We start from the raw sequence: 26242 nt of genomic DNA on the forward strand, positions 1-26242 counted from the left end.
CAAGAGACATATGGGCCTGTATTGACTTATTTTCTCCGCATCTTGCACTTTAGGTAACAAAATTATGATCCCATAGTTTAGCTTGGATACATCCAGTCTTCCTTTGTGAAAATCATCAAAAACTTCAATTATATCTTTCTTTATGATTTCCCAACAACTCTGGAAGAATTCTATGGGGATGCTGTCAAGACCAGATGCTTTTTTCTTTTCCATTTGGAATAGGCACTTGTGGCGGAACTACTCAGATTAACTTGGCTAAAGCACACTTAAGTCGCCTAACACGCGATCATAGGTTTTCATCAAGTTAACTCGGCAATCCGTCGGATTTCTTCCGATAAACCACTATACAGGACCGAGTTAGCATAGCTCACACGAAGGTGAGTGGTTCCAGAGAATACAACAGATCATCCAAAGTTAAAGAAGTTCAAATTTTATTACAACACAGGTTTGAAAATCAGAGTTTTACAAAGTTCATGAGCAGCGGAAAAGATAAAACAGCGGAAGCTAGCGCTGGGTCGGATGTCACTGCTGAGGCCGATCAGGACATCAATGATCCCTCTCCTCGCCGTCCGAGGAGGGATCCCACTCGATCGTTCACCCAGGAGGAAGCTGGGGAGGCCAAGTGCTAACAACAGCGAACTCAGGAGCTTCAACTTCACCTGAAAGATGTGCCACAAGCAAGGCTGAGCTGCTAAGCTCAACAAGACTTAACCGACCGGTGGGAAAACTACTCCACCAACTTCTAGACATGCAAGGCTCTTTGGCTGAGGGGTTTGTTTTGCCAAAAGCGACTACAGTGGGTCCTCATTTTCAATATTTTAGCTCCGATTCTAAGTTCATTAACCAGTCTATATTGGCATCTTATGCTAAACAAACATAGTTTCCAAACAATGCTTAGAACAAGCATCAAGGTTCATATCATCATCATGTTCCATTTTTACTCAGTGTAGCATAGCGATCAAGCAGTCTCAAACTGTGAGAGGCAGACGAATCGATTAGGATTTCTTAACCATGCATGGCGAACCTAATCTCACGACATCCACGTACCACAGTGGGTCGCTTCCTGTGTCGGCCATCCCCATCGATTCCCAGGCATGTGTCAGGTCCAAACTTCCCTTGGCATGCAATGCTCCACAGTCCCGACCTCTTGTCGTACCGTGACCACACTTGCACCCACATGATGCACCATGGGAACCTCGTTCCAGGGACAACAGGGGTATAAGCCACGCCCTAGTTCAATCAGGTACTAGGCTTCCCCATCCCATAATAGGTATGAGATTAGTACTTTCAAACACTTGATCACGAACACCAACACTTTCCGACCTTAAGCAATTTCATATAGACAGACGAGGCAATCCGTCGACCACCAAAATAGTTCACAGAGCCCTGCCCCGTCCACCGTCCTTATAGTTGTAACCCGAAGGAGAGCAAGCAACTCCTATAACTCGCGAGTGACAGGAAATCACTCGACTTTTACCGAGTCCTGTTAAGCACTGCAACTACTCGGACTTATCATGCTAGTGTTCGGATCAAGAGAACTAAGTCATGCATCTAAGTTTTCAAACAACTCATATAACGTAAATGCTCATACATACAAATGAAGGCATGCGCAAGTTTAGAAATATTGGGTTATGCTCCGGGGCTTGCCTTCGATCAGGGCGGAGGCAAACTGATCTTCTGGATGCTCTGCTTCAGCTCCTACAGTCGGCAGCTCGGCTACCAGTCCGTCTTCTGGCACTGGGTGCAGCTCGTATGTGCCGCCGACGAGGTTTAGTTCTACATGGAAATGCAAATGCAGGGGTTAAAACACTTAGACGGTTATTTCAACAATACTTGCAAGCTTTAGCTCAGAAACTATAGCAAAACTATAGGAAAGGTGTGGAAACCCATTTTATTGGATTCTACTTAGAAAGAGGATTCCAACCCAAGTGATCTCACATTTTTCTAAGTTTTCCTCGATTTAAGATGAATTTCTCAAGCTTCTGTTGATAGAGAACAAGATAAAAGAGTTGGATCGGGAAAAACTTATGATTTGACCCTTAGACCTAAGGAATAACTGTACCGGGATTCTCAGACTTAACACAGAGAAGTCCCCAAAATTTTACACAGATACCCTTGGTTAAGAAAAAAAAAGATACAGCTGAGCCCTCGGGCGAGGCGGACAAGGGTCGGGCGGAACAGACAAGGTCGGGCGAGACGGAAAAGGGGTCGGGCAAAACAGAAAGGGGTCGGCAGCTCACCTTTGGACCTATTGACGAAGTCTTGGGGTCGGGAAGAAGCAAGGTCAGGCGGAACGACTAAGGCGCTAAGGCTTGGGCGGTGGCGAGGTCCGGCGGTGCTCCGGCGGCGGAGGTGCTTCTTGTGGACAACAAGTAAGCTCTAGCACCGTGCGGAGGAAGCAAACGGCTGGTGGGTTGGGAAAGGCGGGTGTTGAGGGGAGAGGGGGAGTTCCTCAAAGAGCTTATGCGGCAGTGCTTGAGCACGAAACAGAGGAAGATGTGGCAAAGGCAACGATGGCGAAGGGAACTTCGGTAGAGGAACTGGTACTTCCTTTTATAGCTGCACGGAAGAGAAGGAGTTCAAGCAGCGCGAGGATAAGGTCGAAGAGGATGGAGTGCTCTGCCGTGGCGGCTATTGGTCGACACCTCCATTGGCCGGTGAAGCGGAGCTTCGGGGACAGGATTCTTTGGTGATTGGGCACTGAAGACAGAGCTATGTAGGCACGATTTTGCCAGACGGAAGGATTGGTGAGGTCGAGCGTGGGGTCTGGTCGCGTCAAGCGCCGGATTGGGGGCGGCGGCTCGGCCAGCGTGTGGCAGGAAGGAGGGTAGGTGCACTGCAGGTGAGGTGACAGGGCGAGCGGCGACGCTAGCAGGCGCAAAACCAGCGGCTTTGCCGTGGCACGCTACTGGCGAGTCGGGGGAAAGGAGTTTTCATTGCCGGCGAAGTAGTTGGCGGAGGCGGTATCGTCACGGGGCGCGCGCGTGGGCAGCGCGACTGACGGGCGACGGAAAAGCCTGAAGGCGTTGGGGCGCGCGGCCGGGGATCATGGTGAGGAGATGCGCGCAGGAGGCGAGGCGAACAGGGCTCACGCTTGCTCTGGCACGCTTGACTTGAGAGATCTGTGGGATCTGATTCTGGTCCAGCATCCAGTCTCTAGTTCTCCCAAATTCTGAACTGCACCACTTCTGCTACCTTAACAAAAGTTGTAGAACTCAGGCCAAGGCCCAACTCTTGTAATTAGCTCGTGTCCAAGAATGCAGTGGATTTGGGGATCCAAAGCTCCAAAGTTTGGAGGAACACTGGTTTCGGGACTTAGAGAAAAACTGTGGTTTGCTAGGTGCTAGGGATCGGGGCTGATTTGAGCTGCAGATTTGGGGATCTTCGGAGATGAAAAGGATTAAGGTTCAACTAACAAAGTCGTAGTAGGGATTTCATTCTCCAACTTTCATAAAGGATGTTCTTGGCGTCCTGCTCAACTTTTCCAGAGATAAACCCTCCCTAAGGCGCTAGGTTGGCTGAAAACTGGACTTTAGCCGATATAGCTCAAGAAGACTGAGTCAACCAGATTAGGGGCTTGTCTTAAGATTAAGCTCGGCCGATAAAACTTAAATCATTACAACACTACTAGAAAACCTCCTCTTAGCTACGCTATAGTAGTAACGCACGATAAAGGCGTCTCTACATCATCCTGTAAAGATGCTTTTTGACACGATTTTGAAAACATGTTAGACTATTACGATATTACACATGCTTATAATGTTATTAGTCATATAAAGACATTTTTTAACATGCTATTGAAGTCGTCTCAAAATGACACGTAGTTAGACACGCTTTAAAACATCATTATCCCCTAGACACGTTGTAAAGCATATCAAACAATTGTCTATAGCTAGGTAAAAATGCTTTCTAACTTGATTAGAAAAATGTATCGAATTGATACAAAGTTTGACATGCTTTCAATCGTGAATAGCATGTAGACAAGTCGTAAAGCATATCAAATAACCATCAATAGATATGTAAAGATGAATTTTGATGCGAAATGGAAATGACACACTTATTCGCAACAAGAGAACCTAATATTTGTAATCATTGAAGGATGAAGAAACAATATATTTGAATTGGTAAAAAAAACAACTACCATATAACCTAATATTTATAACGTTGGCAAGATATTAGAGACCAGCATGCTAAAAATCATATTAAAATTGCCTATGTACAATAGAATTAAAAAAAGGAAAAAAATGGTGGCTCCTAGGAATCGAACCACGGCTGGCAATATTAGAGTCCTACAGCCATACCATTGAGCTAGCAATGTGTGTTTGTCAAGTCTCTAAATAAAATTACATTTGACTATATAAAACCCACCTAGGCATGGGCCAAATCGGCAATCTAATCCTGGCCAAATCTAACGCCAGCCCAGGAGCCGCCAGACTCGAAGTTCTGGAAGCCTTTGGTGCCGCCGCCTCTGGAAGCCTTTGGAGCTGCCGCCCCAGGTAGCCTTTAGCTCCGCCGCCCTTGGAAGCCACCGACGCCGCCGCATAGGAAGTCCCTGTTTCCAAGGCATCCTGGAGGGTAGCAACACGGTAGCAACGTTGAGGTCCAGGTTCGCCCTCCTACCTCCCTCTCCCTTTGTGTATTGCATTGGCAGAACTAGGGTGGCTAGCAGGGGCCATGGCCTCCCTAATACGATGGCTAGCAGAACCAGGGCAGAACTAGGGTGCTGTCTAGCAGGGGCCATGGCCTGCCTAATACGATGGCCAGCAGAATCAGGGCAGAACCAGGGTGGCCAGCAAGGGCCATGGCCTCCCTAATACGGTGACAGGATTTGAAGACCTCCTATGTATTGCGTTGTTTAAAAGCCTAGAGTAGTCATCACTCATCACTCATCACCATTTTAGTTCCTCTAATCTGAAGCCCATTGCCTAAGTGTCAGCGCAGGTTTGTGATGCAAAATTCAGGTCTTTTTGTTCACTAATATGGGCTGGTGAAGCATGATCATGAATTTTGTATTAGTGCAGTTCTGTTATTTTTGATTTGCGATCTATTGTTTAAGCTGGTTAGGTGGAAGCCTCTTAAAAAAGAGAGGGAAAGGCTTCATAACTTAAGCATCTCTGTGTTTGGTAGTAATTCATAATTCTATAATGACTAAGGATTATGTTTACATTTTATTTTAGGAATTAACCATCACCTAATATTCATCTCTGTCACAACTATGTACTGCAAACTAAACCAATTGATTTGTTTTATTCAAATTTTATAGCTCCTCTGTCACATAGGGTGATGGATCGAAGTTTGATGAAAAAAATCAAGAAGGGAGACCGCATATGAAGATGGTGTTGAAGAATTTTTCGCTTTTGCTTACTGGGACTATCGGTGTTTAAACCCAGCAACATACCAAAGGGAGTACCCAAGGTAGAGTTTTGACTGGTGGTTGTCGTTGAAATCAGGAACTCGATGGTGTACGTAGGCACGCGATTTAGACATATTTAGGAACTGTGTGTTGTTTGCTTGTATTCAATTGAACTTATCTGGAGGGGGTCCTTGCCCGTCCTTATATATCGGAGGAGCAAGGTTACAGGTCGGTTATTTTAAAGAAATACTAGTCAGATTCGACCAGAGAGTCCTACTCTAACTGCTATGAGTAGTTTCCAAGTTCTCGACTAGCTCATGTCCTCCACGTAGACTATGCCATCCTACACTGCAGTCTCCATGTCTGACACGTCTCGGTGCACAAACCTATACGTGGGTCTGTCCAAACCTTCTGGTGGGCCCATGGATGTATGTACGATAGGGACCTTCCACATGATAGCGAGATATTGTGTCCGCATAAAAAGTGCAAGAATAGAATAACCCAAAGTCGTGATGAAGTTAGGACACATCTGAGGTGTGACGGTATTCTTCAAGGTTGTACTACCTGGGTTCATCATGGTGAGAATTATGACAGACCATCAATTGCATTTGTTGATGTGCCAAATATCACAATGTTGCTTGCTTCGGGTATAGTACAAGGTCACCGGGATGGAGAATCGGATAGCATGCAAGAACTGCTACATGTTGCATTTGGTAGGGTTGCAGGCATGCCTCAAGGTGAAGCAGATGATTTTTAGTCAGGACTTGGAGATATGGAACATAATGCCCTAGAGGATATTGTGAATCCAGCTCAAGGTGATGATTCAGGGAGGGATCAGAATATATATGGAAGGTTCTTGAAGGATGCACACGTAAGGTTATATCCTGGTTGTAAATACTCAAGGCTATCATTTTTGGTGCACTTATATCACTTGAAGTGCTTAAATGGTTGGTCATAAGAATCGTTTGGAGTACTACTGGGACTACTATCTGCTGCGCTACCTCGTGAAGCAAATCTACCTAAGACATATTATGAAGCGAAGAAAATCATCCATGGATAAGGTCTTGAATATGTGAAAATCCATGCTTGCCCCAAATATTGCAAGCTATTTCGAGCTGAACATGCCAAAAAGGATGTTTGCCATGTGTGCGAGAGCTCTCATTGGAAAGTTGTTAAGAAGAATGCCTCATCAGCTAAACCTAAGGGGAAAAGGAAACTAGCAAAAGTGTTGCGGTATTTTCCATTGATACCTAGGATCCAATGGTTATTTTCAATTACCAAAACTTCAGATGATATGCGATGGCATGAGGAGGCCCATACGAAAGATGGAAAACTACGACATCCAGCAGATGGTGAAGCTTGGAAAGAATTTAATGCTAGGCATCATGAATTTGCAAAAGATGCTCATAATGTACGCCTTGGTCTTGCAAGTGATGGATTTAACCCCTTTGGGAATCAGAATTTAAAGCACAGTACATGGCCAGTAATGCTCATTCCTTACAACCTATCACGTTGGATCTGCATGAAGCAAACATCTTTTATGTTGTCAATGATCATCCCTGGACCAGATTCTCCAGGTAATGATATGGACGTATATTTGCAGCCCCTGATCGATGAGCTTTTACAGTTGTGGGATGGAGTTAAAACATAAGTTGCCCCTTCAAAAAAGGAATTCCCTCTCCGAGCTGCACTATTGTGGACTATAAATGATTTTCCAGCATTAGCTTACCTATATGGATGGAGCAAAGGTGGTACATATGCATGTCCTTCTTGTGGTCCAGCGATAAAATCATTTCGCCTGAATCTAAGTCAGTGTGAATTCAGCCAATTTTTCACACAATAAGAAGTTAACCTAACTGACCTGGTCAAGACGAAGAATGTGAAACTGGTAGCTGCGTCGAATTGATATGCTATTTCTAGCTTCAACTCCAATTCTAATTGATATACAATTGATAGTTTCATTCCCTTGTCATCTCCTGAAATAGTGAAAAGGTGCAGTTGGGTGGGTTAAAACTACAGCTTGCTGTTGCTTTATCTGATTTTTAATTACTAGTAGCCTAATATGTTTCTAATTCCAGGTTTCACTACTTTCTGAATCACTGAATCTGAAATTTAATTAATATGTGTGCAGAAGAAATCATGGTAAGACCACTTCGAAGGTTAAGGAACTTGAACCTTGAAGAAGAAGAGGATGCAGAATATATGGTCAGGACAACTTAATAGAGAATGAGAATGGTCAGGACAACTTAGCAGAGAATGAGAACAATGATGACTTACAGGGTCCTCCTGATATTGATGGATTATTAGCCCGCCTGCCACGCCACCATCCACAAACCCCCATTAAGATAATTTGTAAGTTTCATGTTTTTTCCTTGCATATCCAAATGCAGTGTCAAATGAATCTGTTTCATATATGTAGGGCCAAATAGAGAGGTGAGACAAGTTTTAGGGGATTTCAGAGTTTCAAATCTAGTGGATTTAGAACGAGGAAAGGTAATTGTAGGTACTGATGAAAATGGTGTCCCACATGAAAGGTCAGCCTCCATTCTTGGTCAATACCTTGGACAGACAGCAGAAAAACCATCATTAGCTCCTTTACACATTGAAAGATGGGACAATGCTCTGTTCAATACTCACAAGAAACAAATAATCAAGGATGTGGAGGTTAAATTAATCTTACTAGTTCAAGCAAGTACCTCAATGTTCATCCATCCAGTAACATTTACCTCTACTCTTTATAGGAATACTTTCAGTTCCCCTGCCAAACACTGAATCTTACAAGGGACTGGGTGCTAAGGACTGTTAACAATAGGTGGCGAACCTACAAATCAAAGTTGAAGAAACTATATTTCAATCGTGAAGAGAGATCTCTAGATGAAATCATAAATAGGAAACCAAACAAAGTGAATGAACTTCAATGGAAAGCTTTTGTTGGATTTTGGTGCCGAGAACAACATAAGGTGACATCCTTTTACGTAACATTTATATGCAGTTTGAAAGCAACGAGTGTAACAGTAGAAGAGAGATCTCTAGATGAAATCATAAATGGGAAACCAAACAAAGTGAATGAACTTCAATGGAAAGCTTTTGTTGGATTTTAGTGCCGAGAACAACATAAGGTGACATCCTTTTACGTAACATTTATATGCAGTTTGAAAGCAACGAGTGTAACAGCACTTCATCACTCTTCTACCTTTGCAGAAAGTATGTGTGACAAACTCTAGAATCGCAAAAGAACAGAAGAATACACACACATCAGGGAGAAAAAGCCATGCTAGGCTGAAAAAGAGATGGTGAAATATATTCATCCGAAGTTATTTATTATATTCACTATCATCTAATTCAGATCTGTAATGAGCCTCAAGTTACTCTGTTGTGCAGGAAGATAACCAGAAAAAGGAAGTTTCATAGGCTAGAATTATGGGAGGCTACTCATAAGAAAAAGAATGGCAGATACACTACCCACAAAGTGGATGCAGCAATGGTACATTTCTGACCCTAAGCATTTATGTTCGATCTGACATTCTGTTTACCATTTTGTGACCTTCCACTGTTTTTATTTCTATAGAATGCGTCATATGAGGAATTAGAAAAGAGGCAACAAAACAACAATGGTAATCTTTCGCTCAAGATTTTAATGAGGTGTTCAATGAGATAGTTGCTAAGGAGTTAAAAGCATGTGGGTAATATGATGATAAGTACTGGAGTGAAGTTCGAGTGTCTCAAGGTCTAGCTTGTCACTCAAATTGAGTAATAAAGAAGGTGCTAAGAGAAATTAAATGAAATAGAGAATAAGATGCAACACATGGGTGCTTCCATGAAGCACTGGCTTGGTTTCATGTTAAAAAGGTTTCCTGAAGAGGATGTCATCAAGGAAATGGTAGCAGATCTACATGATGATGAAGTAAGCATCTATTCGACTTGCCATATATGTTTTTACCTTCCGTCTGGTAGTATTGGTGACTTGTCTATTAGTGATCATGTTTTATTAGGCTACATGCTGTTCAGAACTTGTTTGCTCCCTCATATTGTACTTAGCGCCCTATTAGGATCTAGAAGAATAAATGAATAGAGAAATCTCATACCTAAAAACAAACAAAAAAACTAGAATTATCGCTCAGTAGTGTCAACACTTAGAAGAGTATCATATAAGATGTAAAGATAAACATCTGTTCCTTTTTTTAGAATGGCAACTAGATCTTTTTTCTCATTGATAACAGTGATTAGATATGCTATTATGCTCTAAACATCAGAATGGTTGAATCTACTATTTTACGTATATGTGTCCTTTCATATTACAATAAACTGTATATATGCCTACCACCTGGAAGTAAGCCATCCCTCTATGAATTGTTTGTTTTTTTCAAGGATGGACTTCTAGAACCAGAAAGGCATACTGATCATAGCCCTGCACACTCACTTGGTAATATGCACTCTCCCACAAATGAAGTGTAGGTAATAGAGTAGATACTTTATTTCTAATGTACATAGCTACAACAATAATATTAAAAGTTTTTGCTAATGTATTATGTAATATGGCTGTTGACACTTTGCAGCAGGAGACATCCACGTAAGACCGTACGTCTTTACCTAGTGAGCAAACAGTTGCCAAGGTATGCTGTTGGTTTTGCCTTTTTCTTAGATGCAATTGGTAAAGGCAACATGTTGTGGTTGCAAGGTTCTTTCTGTAACATGCTTGAACAAGTACAAAAGTAATTTGGAATACGGCAAGAGACCATCTGTTCTTTTGCAAGGTTCTTCATTAGAAACCATATGTATGCAGATGCAGCTAGACTCTTGCACGCCATATGTAAATATTTTATTTGTTCTCGATAAAAATCACTAGGTGTTTGACTATTTACTTTGCTACTATATTGAATCGTGTTGAATGTTTGCAAAGTTGATCTGCTTGTGCTGGTTTGGACTGATACACAAAGCGATTTGGGCAATCAAACATGCTAGGGCAGTATCTATCTTGTACATTCAATCCCATTCGGTCCCCTAGGTTATTTTCATGATGTTAGAAGGACGATTGCTTGCATATTTCTGTTCAATCTCTCTGCTTCTGCAGCTTTTCAGTTCACGTTGCTCTTGTTGTAGTCATTAAATTTTGTTTAAGGTCTGCTCACTGCTATCTACACTACACTGTGGCTGCACGTGGCACATATTCAGAGTTCTATTCATGAAGGTAATGGTAATGCATCCACAAATGTTTCACAGGATCCCATGTTGACAAACATGGTATGTCTAAGCTAACATTGCAATATTGTTTATAATGAGTGAACTTGCTTTAGTGATGCTGTATTTTGACTAATATAATTCCTACCTATTCTAGAGGACTCGAAGAGTTAAAGGCCCCAGTTTGAACTGGTCAGAATCGGTATGCTTCTATTCCTCTTGTTTCTTTTATAGTTAAATTAGTTAAATGTACAAAACTCCTATCTTCATGTTTTGCAAAATGGTAGAGCTGTTATCCAGTCTATCTTCTTTCACTAAGAAACAAAGGAAGAATTGTGGCCAAAGCGAAGTTAGTGACTACTGATGGCAAACGAGAGACTGGAGGAAGAATGCTTGGAAAAGAATATGTTGGGGTTAATGTTGAAGGTCTTGAAAATGTTGAAAATGCTATTGGCTATAGCATTCCTTGGCCCCGTTCACATGTAAGTTTTTCTTCAAAGATTAAACCTACAGTTTTGTAATATCTTCAAATTGTGATATTCATCTAACCCCATGCCCTGTTGCAAGTGAAGAAAGCTACAAGTACAAATTTGAAATAACCTAGTGGTGTAACTTTTAAAGGGAGAAGTGAAACTGCGATGGAGAGAGGGGCAAGAACGGGCAATGAAGCGTAGGTGCTGTTGAGCTGTGCTGCTATTTGACCAAATGCCGGAAAGGTATAGTGTTGAGATTTTTTTTGCTAGACTGCTGGTGCTGTGTAATGATTCTCTGAAAGTCTTTTAGTTTGTACTTGTAATGCAAACTCTGAACTGCAATGCTCTGACTAACTTGAACATGAATTAATGAACTTGTAATCTTGTAGTCTTGAAATTGTTCTATACGATGATCTTTTTCCTTGGAATGATGTTTCGAAGTTTGAACTTGTAATGCTATTGTCTAAACCATGACACTCTGATGGAACTTGTAATGCTATAGTCTGAACCATGTCACTAGATCTGTCCCTATGGGATAAGTTTATAATCTCTATACAGCTTGTTTACTTGTCATCAAACCTTAGTGTGCAGCTGGAGCTTTAGTTATTTCATTCTATCCCTGTCCAAAAATGCAGTAGTTGTAATTAGCATATAATTAAACTTTTCTTTCTTCCAAAAAGGCAGCTTGCTCCATGTTTATTATCATGGACTTTTGATCTGTGTTGCTTGACGGTAAGCTCATTTCTGATCTACTCATCTCTGACTATGACTCTATTATTTTTTTGAGTTTTGGTGTGTAGGTGTTGTTGCTACTGGTGTTCTTGTGCCCAACTCTTGTTGCAGGTGAAGAAAGCTACAAGTTCAAATCTTAAACAACCTGATGATGTAACTTTTCAAGGTAGAAGTGAAGCTACGATGGACAGAGGGGCAAGAACGGGCAATGAAGCATAGGTTTTAGTTGTTATTAAAAAAATTTAGAAATAATTGTATGATATTGTCACTTTGTCTGTGTTCCTTTATCAAGGAAATTATCTTGTTGACAGTACTTTAATTAATGTACTTGTTGGTTCTTGAATGAAGTACTCAGTTTCTTTTTGGTGAAGCAAAGAATTGATTGCCAATGCAATGTTATGGATAATTTATTTAGGAATTACTAACCTATTCGAAAATAAAATTGGATTTATAAATGCAAATAAAAGAATCATTATATATTAGTACACACGAAAATAGATGTATCTAAAATCATCTCTACATTTCTTAATACACAATGTGGTGTTACTATAAAATGTGTCTATATCCGTACACGCGTAATAAAAATGTATCTATGATATTGTTTCTACATTTGTTAACACACAACTTGGTGTTACTATGAAACGTGTCACCCGCCACGTCACTGGCCACATCACGTGTCACGTCACCCGCCACATCATCCACCATGCCACCTGCCACATCATCCGCCACGTCACATGCCACGTCACCTGTCACGCTCTACTAAATCATCTCTATACTAATTACTACGCAATAAGACATCGCTATAAAACGCGTCTATATTAGTAGGCATGTTTTGTATACGTATCTATAAATTGTATCTATATTTATTAACACAAAATATAGCGTTACTATACTACGATAACTACACCACTAGAGACATTTTATACATGTGTCTGCAAAATTGTATCAATATTTTTAGATATGCATCTAACATGTTTATAAAATGTCTCTTTCTTTCATAGCAATGCTTAAAGGATTCATCTCTACAAGGTCAGACGTGGTACGTACGAATACGCTTCTAACACGCTTTATGAAAGCGTGCCTACATTGACATAGAGATGAAATAAAGCGTGTCTAACTCTAAATCTGGCGTACCTATAGGGGGGTTTTCTAGTAGTGTAACAGACACCAAAATTAGTACTCAGGGGCTGCAGGCCACGGGTACTTACAGGATTTGGTGGGTTGGCGGCGCAGTATTCTCGCACGATCGTCGGGATGCCCCTGACGTGCTTGAAGAAACGCTTCAACCGCGCCATCACTTCATCCGTGGACAAGTCTTCCGACGTCATCTGCGATGGGTCATTGGGACCCGAGTAGTCATACCCCCATATGCAGCGTAGCTGCAGGGGTTGGACTCGCCTCCTCATGAAGCTGAAGGCCACACCGATATCGGTCAGACTTTCCCTCTTGAGCACGGCGATCTTTGCTATCAACTCCGACAGTTGGAAGCTATCCATAGTACTCGACTCATCCAACCAATGGTTGTTCCATACTAGACGGTAGCTAGTCACCTTAGGAAAACGGGGCTCATGGTTTCCAATATAAAACCACCATTGCTTCCAGCCAGAATGGGAGTCTACAAGTTCATAATCCAAGTACTAGCCTTTGATTTGCTCTCGCAATTGGATCCTTCCCCCCCCTCCCGACTACTCCGGTGTGATCCATTCTAGGCTAGGACTTAACTCTAAAAAACTTCCTAAACAACTGGAAGTGTGGTTGAATGCCAAGGAATGCTTTGCAGAGATGCACGAAGATGGCGACGTGCAAGGTGGAATTGGGGTTAAGGTGGACTAATTCCAAATTGTAATACCTCAACAAACCCTGGAAGAACTCAGATGAGGGGAGAGCCAGACCTCGCTCGATGAAGTGCGCGAAGATGACTGTCTCGTTGCTGAAGCTCTCCATAGGCCATGGGTTATCATGGGCCTCCGTCCAGTAGGCGAATTCCTACTCCTGGAGAAAATCGGTATCCATCAGTGCCTGGATGTCTGCCTCCTTCATCACCAATTTCTTCTAGGCGCAGGCCTGATACGGTGGCGCCGTGTGAACAGTCTTGCCATACTTCAGCGCTGGCAGCTGGATTTCCTTCTCCTTCTTGGTGGCCTTCCGTTTCTTGCTCTCCGCCGCCTTGCTAGAGGATGCTTTCTTCGGCGCCATTGCTACTAGGGTCTTCTTGTGCATGAGCTGGAGGGCTAGGCAATAGGGAAAGGATGGCACTCAAGAACAAGAATAGCAAGTGGCGGCGCTAGGGCTACAGTGCGGAAGATGAATGGGCACAATAGCTCGGGTGAAATGGAAGGGTTGCGTTCCTCCTTTATTTATAACCGCGGCACAGTTAACTGAGAGGAAAAAATTACAAGGAATATTGCGTTTTTAAAAAGCCCTCAGTATCGTTGGACGGTTTCCAATTTTTACGTAAGAGATAATGTTTCTGTTGGTGAGTAGTCATGTTGACCAATGGTTGACCCTTATACCCAAACTAGTCGTGTAACGGCTCATGGGCTGTGTGCCACGTGTCCATCGGCTAAAAAGTTTTTTCTTTGGGTTTTAAGGCAAAAGAGATGTGAAATTACAAGATTGACCCTCAGCCTGATTCTTTGATTCAACCTAAGGCTCGGGGGCTACTCCTTATGGAGTGCAATTTTTCATCGCACTTCCATATAAAGATTCAAGATCAAGTTAAAAGAGGCTTGAGCATGTTCTAGCCGCATGGCAGTACTCAAGTGTTGGGATACGAGGTAGGCTACACTAGCGCAAAATAAAAATTTCTACAGCGTAAACCAGGAAAACTGCCGTATAAGGATCACGAGATTACCACTCGACGCACTACTGGTGCGGAAGATGTAGATTCGCGTCGATGCAGCAAAGTGGATCAGCGTAGTCGTACATAGTCGATCACGTCGACGTCCAGTAGCTCATCCACGTGCAGCAAGATCTCCCTCGTGCCGCGGCTCGTCGGCGGCTCGTCGGCGGCTCGTCCAAGTGCTGCAGGCGCAACACCTCCAAGGTATCCACACGTGCAGGGAGGAAGCGTCGCAAGCTGGATTGCTAGATCCGTGAGTTGCAACAGGCGAGGGCGTGGGAGGCACGGCAGATGTGTTTCGCCAAAAAGGTGTAAACCCTAGGGCGCCCCCACCCCTCTATTTATAGAGGTTCCTAACGGGCCTCTGGGTCCGAGGCCCATTAGTACTTCTAAACCTAATCCAACTCGAATCACATCCGAATTGGGCTTCCAGCCCCTTAAGTGTGTGACCCCATGGGTTCGGATACGTATAGACATGGCCCGAGTACTCCTACTCGGCCCAATAGTCGGTAGCGGCCTCTAGCAAGACGTGCCAACTCCTATACGCACACGAAGATCATATCAGACGAACCATCACAACATAATATACATGCTATTCCCTTTGCCTCACGATATTTGGTCTAGCTTCAAGCCGACCGCTCTTTCTCGATCCTGTGCTTCAGAATCCCTTTGTAGGTTAACTCTTAACCGTACGTAGCATGGCCATGCATTTTTGGATCCGATCACTCGAGGGGCCCAGAGATATCACTCTCAATCAGAGAGGGGCAAATCCCATCTTCATTGACCATGTCTCATAGCATGCTTCTTGACAAACCCGAAAGCTACCTTTATAACTACCCTGTTACGGCGTAGCGTTTGATAGCCCCTAAGTAGGTCGATCCACATCTTGAATACATGCGACAATCTCAGGTCTAAGTACAAAGCGTATATGTTGTTTAAAGAGATAACTACTTCTCGTGTTGGGTCAGTCCTAGCACATGTCTCCACATGTGCCCACATTATTAGTTCAACATCTCCATGGCCATGACTTGTGAAACATAGTCATCAACTAATACTTGTGCTAGTCTAATATTCATGTGTGTCCTGACATGAACTCCGACTAGGGACAACTTTGGAATAACCATACAAGTAAAGAGTTTCACACACAATTCACATAATTGCAAATCAATTCAAGTAGCCTTTAATGGATATTCAAGGAACACAATATAAATCATGGATACAAATGGAATATCATCATCTCTATGATTGCCTCTAGGGCATACCTCCAACATCAAGTACATTCAAAGACTCAATCTGATGGAGTACTCAAGGGAGCACCACAAACTAGTCGGAGACATCTACAGAAATACTCGGGACTGCTACATTTGACTAAAAAGTACTCGAGGGCTTATCGGTCATACATCTATGGGCCCACCAGAAGGTATGGACAGTCCTATAATACGGGGTTGTACACCGAGACGTGTTAGACATGGAGAGTACGGTGCAGGACGGCGTGGTCTATGTGGAAGACAAAGACTAGTCAAGGATTAGAAAACTACTCGTAGCAATTAGAGTAGGACTCTCTAATTGAATCGGACTAGCACTCTTGTAAAACAACCGACCCGTAACCCTGCCCGGCAATATAAGGTGAGGTAGGGACCCCCTCCAAACAACTTCAATCAATACAATCCAACCAACACATCGGACGTAGGGTATTATGCAACATAAGCGGCCCAAACCTGTCTAAGTCGTGTCTTCGAGTTCACCTTCGAGTAAAGCACGCCGTGTACGAACCCCACGCATAAAGCACTACCTCGGGTAACCCCTCGGTAGGTTACTGGGTCTAAACACCGACATTCCGGATGATGAGGGGCACGGTCGAGGTGGGGAAACAAAAGAGGAGGTCAAGAGGGTGCTGGAGATGCGCTTCCATCGGCGGGGACAAACAGAGATAGCCGGAACTTAGCCGGCGGCGGAAGAACACGACGGCCGGCTCGGGTCTTCGTGGGCAGCGGTGCTCCGGCGGTGGAACGGCCACAACGACCAGTGGCGGAGCTTCGGCTAATCGTCGCGGAGCTCTTGGTGGCGACGGAGTTCTCCGGCGACGTCCAGGTCCAGAGAATCGGCGTGGCACAGACCAGCAGCAGTGCTCTGCCTTGGCGGCGGCGACGGTCCGATGGCAGTATGGTGACGAGAGTTGGTGGCGGAGCTGCACCTCGACATCGTATAGCTCCCCGCGGTGGCGGCTCCCTCCGGCAGCCGATGAATCGGCCGGGGAAAGGCCGCGGCAGCAACCTGCTCTCTGGTGGCTGCCCGTGGCAGCGCTGCGCAGAGGCGAGGGCACAGGGTGAGGCGGCGGGAGCAGGAGGAGGTTTGCGGGGGCTCGGGGCTCGCCTTTTATAGGCGCACGAAACCGCGCCTAGCATGGTGCGCACGCCAAGAAAATCGGCGTCGACGGTGCTGCCGTGCAGCTCAGGAAGAGCTGCCATCGCAGCTAGGCCAAGTTAGGCCCAAACCGAGCCTCGCAGGCTCAGCCCAAAAGGAGAGGTGGGGCCCACCAGCAGAGAAAGAAAAGAGGATGAGCCGGGTAGGGTTAGAGTCTAGCGGGTTGGGTCGGGTTTGTTGGATCCGGCTCGATAAGGATTTAGGGTTTTTGTTATTTTCCATAATAAATTTTCCAATGGGAAAACAAATCCAAGATATTCTAGATAATATTTTTAAAGCACGAAAAATATCCAGAAAATCCTAAGAATTCCGGGGAAAATCACGGACAAAGACTGGGACACCATGAATCCAAATACAATACTTGGAGCTCGTGAAAAAGATTATAGAGCCTTCTAATAAATAGATTTAGCTCTAGGAAAGTGAGATTGAATTCAAAAAAGCTAGAAAATTCTCGGAAGAACATGAATATTATAGAAACGCAATTTTTATAATGTCTGCACTCATGAAACATCAAGATGCATCAGCATGAATACAACACACATAGAACAACTTTATTTAATTTAGAAAAACAACCAATTATTTTTCCTATACTACATTTCCTGTCAAGAAAATAAATGTTGAAAAAAATTTAAAATCACAAGAAAATCATTAATTAATTGTTCTTTCTAATCACACCCTGAAATTCAAAAAAAATCAGGGTGTGACATCCGTATGATTGAAAACCAATATATTGCGAATTTAGAAGAGACAACGTGCGATATTTTTCCAAATCATTGATATTCGTTGGTGCTAGCGTTGGTTAGCACTTTGACCTCACCCAGTCACGTCAGGGTCTGACCCTCTCTCAACAATAATCTCCCTCCCATGCCCGCGGACCCTCCATAATTGCGCGATGGAACGAGCCGACAAACGAGCAGTACTGCTCGAGCCAGCTAACACGTCAATCAAAAACTATAAGATCAAAGGCCTGAAGGCTGAAGCCCTCAACCAACGTTGACGACGGGAAAGGCGCGGGCACGCGCATGTGGCCCGGCCGGCCGGGGGCCATCGGCGTGCACCTGCACCCGCTCCCTTTCGCCCTTTCGGCCGCGCTGAGCCTTACCGCCGTGACAGCTCGGTTTGTCTCGAGCGACACGGGGTAGTGTGGCCTAGCCCGCCGAGAGCAAGGTCCGCCAATGGGATCGCCCTCTCGGGTCTCATCTCAGGCCGGGACAGCGGCACAGGCACATCGATTCGTCAGGTTTGGTGCCCCCCGCGCGCCGCGTCTGCGCGCGCGCCGGTGAGGCCTTGCCAGGATGCGGACACGGGACTCTGTGCAGGCGCGCCATGAGGCCACGATGTGCGGCCCGGTCTTGTCTGTCCCTTCCTGCGACAGCGCGGGCGCGCCCCGGCCTGTGCTGTCGAGGAGCTACTAGCTATGTTGCCCATCAGAGCTCGTGAGTCGTGACGCATGTCGCTGGGGGTCAGACGCATGTAACAGGGTGTTAATTTAACACCCATCACATCCGATGTTTGATGCTAATTAGGAGTATTAAATATAGGTTAATTACAAAATTAATTGTACAAATGGAGTGTAATTCGTGAGACGAATCTATTAAGCCTAATTAGTCCATGATTTGACAATGTGGTGCTACAGTAACCATTTGCTAATGATGGATTAATTAGGCTTAATAGATTCGTCTCGCGAATTAGCACGGGGTCCTGCAATTAGTTTTATAATTAGCTCATGTTTAGTTCTCTTAATTAGCATTCGAACATCCGATGTGACACTGTTAAAGTTTAACATCTCGTATTCAAACACCCCCGAGCATCAACACTAAACAGGTAGGCAGATAGGATAGCGTCTGAGCAGGAGATGGAACCGAACCAGACCTGCAGAAACGGACACACAGACATATCTCTGTTCATGTACGCAAGCTCCAAACTGAAGCGTACTACAGTCACGTCCACCACAACTAAAATTCCCTTCCCCTGGCTGGCTGCCAGCAGTACCTCAGCCTTCCAGGATAGAGCAAACAGGAAGAGGGCACAAAATGCTCGTGATTCCAACATGCCGATTTCCCTCAGTTCTGTGTACACATGGAGCTATCGCAGGAACAGAAGAGATGAGGGAAAAAACATGAAACTGGACAGAATTTACACCTGACCAGCTGTGCTACAAAGTACAAACCCAAGATCATTCTACTAGGGCAAAATGTCCCAATGCTCCACTATCAGTAATTCAAGATAGAACAAGGGTTGGGATGAGCAAACACTTGAACTAAAGCTTTACTGCAGCTCTTTGTCAGGCATGTAACAACCTAGGATGCCAGAAATTAGTTCTGTACTGGGCACTGGGTACAAGTACAACGACACCTCCCTAAAACTCGAGGATACTACATTCAATCACCGGTACACATTGTAGGAACAGCACACGCAGGTTAACAACAGCTGCCTCAAAACTCACTCGTCAACATGCCAATGGCCCTAGATCACGCTGCCCAGACATCCTAATTTGCAGTGCACAGCAGAACCCACAAACCACCTTGGCGATAGCTATTGCAGGCGATCTTCCACCTGCCAGCTCTGGCCAAAAATGAGCCACTAACTACAGGGAAGAAGTTGCTGGTCAGTCACCTCATCAATCAGGAATATGTGATGATGATGTGGGAAGCAGTGATCGCTCTGCTTGCATATCTGCCTGCGCTTGAGCTTCAACAAGAGCCAGAGCCTGTGCTTGTGCCTGCGCATGAACCTGCGCCATGGCCTCTGCTTGGGCTTGGGCTTGACTCTGCTGCTTTAGGAACCGATTCATTCGTTCAAGCAGCTGGATTGCTTTCCTCTTTCCTCTGTCTGTGCCACTTTCTGCTAGCTCCTCCAGCAAAGACACAATACCCTGCTCCTGCGCTTCAGCAAGATGCTGTTGCTGCTGTTCGCCATTGCAGAGATGCACCATTACAGCAGCTGCATTTTCCTTGTTCCTTGCGGATCCATTTCTGATAACTCCAACAAGAACAGGTATTGCAGAAGCAGCACCAATAGCTGCTTTTCCCTCAGGATGTCCAGAGAGGATTGCCAATATTGCAAGGGCCTCATCTACCATCCCACTTTCAGTCTCTGTGAGTAGTTCTAGTAGTATAGGAACCAATCCAGCTCTAACAGCTTTGCCCTTGTTGCCCTGATAAATGCACAGGTTAAATAGTGCTGTTGCTGCATCCTTTTTACCCCGTTGACTTCCATTACTCAATAGCTGTACAAGCGCAGGAATTGCCCCAGAAGCCCCAATAGTCACCTTGTTCTCATCTACAATTGAGAGGCTGAACAGCGTGGCAGCTGAATTTTCCCGAGCCTCCATGCTGCCCCTCTTTAATACATGCACAATTCCAGGAACAGCTCCAGAGGTGATTATTCTTGCCTTGTTCTCTTCGTAGATGGATAGATTCAAGAGGGCAGTAACCACATGCTCCTGGGTGCTAACATCAGTGGTTGATAGCAGGCTAACAAGAATAGGAATAGCACCAGCATCTCCAATACAAGCACGATTTTCAGCACTACGCTTGGCAAGCTGACGAAGCATACCAGCAGCACCCCGCTGATCTTCAAGGTTTTGGGATGAGAGTTTCTGAAGAAGCTCAACAACATTGTTATGCTCAGCAGCAGTACATGGCTTTGGTGCATTACTAAGTTGAGCAGAGCGTTTTGGCGGCTCGATACCATTCGCCTCACACCATTGAGTTATGAGGCTGCGAAGGACATAATTTGGAGTCAGGGATTTATTCGGAAGCTTCTGCTGTGTCTTCGGACAGGTGTCATGTCCAGCCTCCAGCCACCTCTCTATGCACCCTCGCTCATAAGTCTGCGAAGGCATATGCAAGGAATTATAGTGAGCTGAAATGCAAAAGTCTGCATATTGAATGGAAACATAAAAACATTTTAACATGGTATTGGGGCAGAGTAAGACCTGCCCAGTGGCGACAATAACTGGGTCTTTCATTAAATCCAGTGATATTGGACAACGGAAATCATCAGGAATAGCAGGACATGCTGAGTTGTCTTTTGGGGAAATGTCTGTTGTACTTGCTTGAGCACCCATTTCAGGGTCTTGAGTCTGCACAAAATCCTTGATCCTCTTCAGGAGCATCGACATCTTTTCAACAATTGCACCAGGATCACCGCCACTAGCCATCTCATGCAAGGTAAGAGATTCTTGATTGAGGTCATATATTGTGACAAGCTGCAACTTCTCAGATAACCTTCGAAGAATATCAGGGTCAACATTAGCACTGCTACTTGAATTATAGACGGACATCAGATCATTAAAAAGATCGTCATCGGATGAATCCGATCGTTCCTTAGCTCTTTTGAACTGAGCATGCACCAATTCAACCTGCATAGAATCGCAGATAATATGTTATACAGGAACGAGGGAAAAAATATTGAGACAGCATAATTATAAAAGGCACTGATGCAAAGAGAAATTCTGGAAAACAATAGTCTACCTGCTCTCTTACTTCATCTGATATGTTAAGCTCATCAAATGAGATACCAGCTAAGGCTTGTTCAAGTCTTTCTGTAATGTCCTGGAAAGTCTTCATTATTTTCTCTCTCTCAAGAACCTGCAAATAGGGGAGGAATTTACAATTAGGAAATGGCCACGGTTGCGTATCTAGTACAGTAGTATTATCTGCTTACTGCCAAATGGTCACTACAGCATCAGAGAAAATTAACCACAGAAGGGATATGCATTGTACTGATCTAACGATAGGCATCACATAAGATCTAGTACCAAGTCATACTGATTTACAACAAACAAGCTTGTGCAAACATAGATAGATTCATTTAATTAATGCTATATAATCATTCTGACAAGCACAAATAGCTTGATTCCTGGATATCTAGATACCACTTGTATCATAATGTCCTATGGGCTAACGGTGTCTACACAGTTCAATCGCTTCATTCAGTGATTTCATTTAGAAGGGTCAAACTTGTCCCTATTCCGGCTTTTTGCAAGCTGGATGTCCCACCCGGCCAGGATCCACATTTTTCTCTGATTACTTTACAATAACATAATTCTAACCCGTGATAAAATAAGCAAGAAGTAAGTGGAAGAACAATAATGTCTTTTTCATCAAGAGCAGGAGTAATTTAACCATCTACCATTGAGCGTTGTGTTGCTGGATCTGTACGGAATGTTATCTCTGAGCTATCAAATGTTGATGTGGACGGTGAATTTGAGCTGGTTGGCTGCTGGTGGATCAGTAATAAGAAAAACTCGGTTGTATGTGTGCTGCAACCCCTTGGTCCTTATGGAAAACTCGAAATGGTATGTGCTTTCAGGGGGAAACGTAGCAAGGGATGGCGCAGGTGCTCGGTACAACTACAGAGCTGCTGAAAAAATGGTCCGTGCTGCTCAAAACGCAAGCTCTGATAGCAATGGACTGTTACATTGGTGCGTGGAGGTGAAGTAGAAGGAACCGCCAAGACTCAAATGGAGATAAAGAACTTCAAGCTTCAGGCTCAGGAGCGTTGTGTGGGGGACGTTCCCGCTCGACTACAGAGTTGCCAGAGCCAGAAACCTGATGGGTGTGCAGGGTGTGGATCATCGAAGCAGTAGCTGGGATTTGAGCGAAAACAACGTATCTCTTTGTGGTTGATTCTTCTGTTAATGGTGTGGTTGGTTTAGGTGGTGTTTCCGGCAGGCACACCTCGATACACTTTGTTGCAAAATAAAGTGGAGGAAAGCTTTGATCTGAAAAAATTATGTGGAGTAAGGGACGACATGGCAACGATAGTAGGTAAGGGTCACTTCCAAGTGAGACAGCTCTTAGATTCCTCACAGTTCACAGTACCAGTGACCAATTGGACGAGGTAGGAGGTGAAGATTTTTTTTTTTTTTGGGGGGGGGGGGGGGGGGGGGGGGGGGGGGGGGACGAAGAGTTTGGTTGTGCAGGTAGAGAAAACCAAGGGTGAGCTAGCATTTCCACTCTTAGACAAAGACAAAACCATGACGAGTGATGTGGATTGAGCCAGTTAACAAAGTTGTAACATAAAGAAAATATGACATATTTGGATGGTATTGAATACTACCATACTCTGTCAGCAGTATATACCTAATTACTAATTAGAGTAATCTACAGTGATGTGAAACTAATTTTTCCTATGATTAAGCAGGCAATCTTCTTACAAGACCTCATGAGCATCCACATCACTGGCATTGCTTGCTTAAAAGTCGCCACTTTCTACAAAATTTCAATCAATACATCTAGTATCCAAATTTTGCATAGCTTTCATACTTCCAACGATGCATCCAAATGTTTAGCTTACGTTTCTAGTGAAGATTCTGCAGCCAGAATACCTGATTACTCTGTAGTATCAACGAGCTTCATAGCTGTGTGAAATACCACAATACTGAGGTCATACATAAGCTAAACTAGTTTGAGTAAGACCTCAGAAGCTCAAACTAGCCAACTTTGGAATACCATGATACTGCTGGTTGCACCATAATTAGAAGATGTATAATAGCACTCAAGTAATATAGCATGATTAGGTCAAGTCTCAAATATTTGTGTGAATGAAAAAGATAGAAGACTTGTTCAACAGCATTAAACAATGTCAATTGTCCTGACCCGGCATTGATTTGACAGCTAGATATTAAACCAAGTCCAACCTTCACTGAGCCTTAATCTTATGCATAATTCACATTTTAGTAATGGTCCAAAAGGATGACAGGCAACAAATTATACTCTATATATAAGAAAAGGGATTATTACGGTGTGTGCAATTGGAAGCGTTTAATTCCGTGGCATCAACACATTTAAATTCCCACCGATTCGTCAGGCAAAATTCTCTTAACTCCACAGCGAAATCATAATTTAACACGAAAATCAGTAAACAGGAGAAATTTAAGCAGCGAAGCATAAGCAAGACGACAAAGCTCCGAGCCATAAAGCGAGAAATCACACCAGGAAGATCTTGCTGCCGCTGCTGCCGAGCCGGAGCAGCTCCCCGGCGCCGTAGAGAGCCTCCCTGAGACGGCGGAGAGCGGCCTCCGATGCCACAGGCAGCGGCGTGGGCGCCTCCTTGGCCTCCTCCAGCATGGGCACGAGCAGCCGGATCCGCCGCGACAGGTTGCAGAACTGCCGCCGGTACGAGTTCCTGAAGTCGGAGATTGCCGCGATCTCGCCCACCAGCTCGACCAACCGCTCCACCACCTCCCCCTCCTCCACCTCCGCCCCCTCCACCTTCGCCTCCCTCTCCGCCGCCTCCGAGCTCGAGGGCGGCAGCGGAGAGGCTGCCGCCGCCTCGGCCGCAGCGGCAGCGTTGGTGTTTGTGTCGGATTTAGGGCCGGCCTTCGCTTCCTCGTCCATGGCAGTAGAGCTAGGGCTCAGGCCGGGACCTCGTCCTGCGCGCAGCACGGTGGCCGGAGACCAGGCGTGCTGGCGGAGCGTGGGGAAGGGGATTTGGAGTAGGCGAGAGAGGCTGAGGCTCCTCCCTCGCCTAGTATAGCTTCGCTCTGCCATGCGGGCCAGCCGAACGGTCCCACCGGTCAGCGTCATCCCCGCGCTGATATACGGGCTTCCCAAGCCGCGGCCTCCTCCGCCGTGCCGGCTCGGCTCGGCTCCGGCTGGTGCACCGGAGGTGTGGACCCTAAGAATGGGAATCTCGAGGAGGCATGACCCGTGGGATCGGCACCGGTGCATGGGGCGGGTTCAGGAACCAGTAGCGGCGGAGCTGTACGTGCACTGGACGGGGTCGCTTTCGGGCTGGGACTGTTGCATATGGATTGCTTTCTGTTACGGGTAATGACGAGTGGGTTTTGCTTTTGTTATCGGCTAATTTGGATGGACGGGAACTCAAAACCCAAAAGGCAAAGGTGCCCGCGTCGTGACCCGGCTGCTTTGCTAAGACGAGACTGGGTTGTGTGGCTAATAAAAGCTCTTTCTAATCACGAGCGGCTGAACGGTGGACCCCTTTAGTTTGGGTGGTGCTTATTAAGCCGCCGGTCGGGCCCACTATGGGTGGAGCGTGGAGGGGGTGTGTGGGTGCAACGGGAAGCAAGCGAGTGCGGTTCCCAGTTCTCGCTGCAACGATTCCATCAGAGAAAACTTTAAGCACGTCTTTTCTGGAGGATTTGACGATGTCAGAAACAGTTAGTAACGTGAAAAGAGATATTCGTCTAATTTTGTTTCTCTTGTTTATTTTTAACACCCACCACATTAAATGTTTAGGTACTAATTAGAAGTATTAAAATAGACTATTTACAAAACCCATCACATAAGTGGAGGCTAAACGGCGAGACGAATCTATTAAACCTAATTAGTTCATGATTTAACAATGTGTTGCTACAGTAAACATTTACTAATGATGGATTAATTAGGCTTAATAGATTCGTCTCGCCGTTTAGCCTCCACTTATGTAATAAGTTTCGTAAATAGTCTACGTTTAATACTCCTAATTAGTATCTAAACATTCGATGTGACACGTGCTAAAAATAAGCAAAGGGAACCAAACATCCCATTGTCTCCTCTCAAAACATACACACCATATACAAAAGAAGTGTTCGACAATTTCGTCAGGGATCATGGGTATTGCTTGACAATGAACTAGGTCATCACGGTAGAAATTTGTACAATGTACCACACGTTTTTGGTTGAATTCAATAGGCATCACAAGCGTGCAATAGCGATTTTACATGGATAGATGGAGGTTCCTATTTATTTTTTCTTTTCTTTTGCAAGATGCCGAAAAGACATATACAATTTTGTAATCTCAAGCATTTATGGTATTTCAAACCATCCATAAATCATTAAACTACTTCAGAAAAACAGTTGGATGTTGGTGATATTTGATCCATTGTTGATCTACCAAATTTTTCCATGTCATCTAAAATTCTAAGGTCCTCGCAAAAAAAAACTTAAAAAAAACTAGAGAGACAAAAAAAACATCTTTAAGACGGTTTTAATTAAATCCAATGGAAACGGCCTATGTGGATCGAGAAGAGCATTTTCATGTGATTGAAGGGACATTTCACACGGAAGCATCCCGTATTGGATTGATAGCGAGTGACACATGTAACGTCAAGATAAACGCCTTTCAGCAAAGATCAAATCAAGTGGGAGAAGTGGGCCAGCGCTAGCTCTTTACTTCACACTTGCCTTCGCCATCTCATCGATACGTTGTATTTGGTAAAATTGACTCCTAACGACTATGAAAAATTGTTGATGTTTTTTGTCAACACAGGACCGCACACGATCGTGC

At 44.5% G+C, this 26242-nt stretch overlaps 1 protein-coding gene and 2 long non-coding RNA genes across 3 annotated transcripts; 2 read left to right on the forward strand and 1 right to left on the reverse strand.

Annotated features, from left to right (window-relative positions):
- Window positions 1-4227: 4227 nt before the first annotated feature.
- On the forward strand, window positions 4228-5589 carry LOC140221428 (uncharacterized). Its single transcript, XR_011897191.1, has 2 exons — window positions 4228-4606; window positions 5264-5589. It is a non-coding gene; the product is annotated as an uncharacterized lncRNA (long non-coding RNA).
- A 2844-nt stretch (window positions 5590-8433) lies between these two features.
- Window positions 8434-9917, forward strand: LOC117837331 (uncharacterized). Its single transcript, XR_011897127.1, has 4 exons — window positions 8434-8646; window positions 8735-8837; window positions 8922-9257; window positions 9722-9917. It is a non-coding gene; the product is annotated as an uncharacterized lncRNA (long non-coding RNA).
- A 9329-nt stretch (window positions 9918-19246) lies between these two features.
- Window positions 19247-24466, reverse strand: LOC117838351 (U-box domain-containing protein 13). The gene is made up of 4 exons (XM_034718350.2): window positions 23947-24466; window positions 21481-21597; window positions 20943-21368; window positions 19247-20837 (listed from the first exon to the last, which is right to left on the reverse strand). Exons 1-4 carry the CDS (start codon window positions 24349-24351, stop codon window positions 19623-19625), a joined length of 2163 nt encoding a protein of 720 aa, XP_034574241.1. The 5' UTR covers window positions 24352-24466; the 3' UTR covers window positions 19247-19622.
- Window positions 24467-26242: the final 1776 nt, after the last annotated feature.

This window comes from Setaria viridis, chromosome 9, assembly GCF_005286985.2.
Source record: "Setaria viridis chromosome 9, Setaria_viridis_v4.0, whole genome shotgun sequence".
NCBI classification, from domain to species: domain Eukaryota; kingdom Viridiplantae; phylum Streptophyta; class Magnoliopsida; order Poales; family Poaceae; genus Setaria; species Setaria viridis.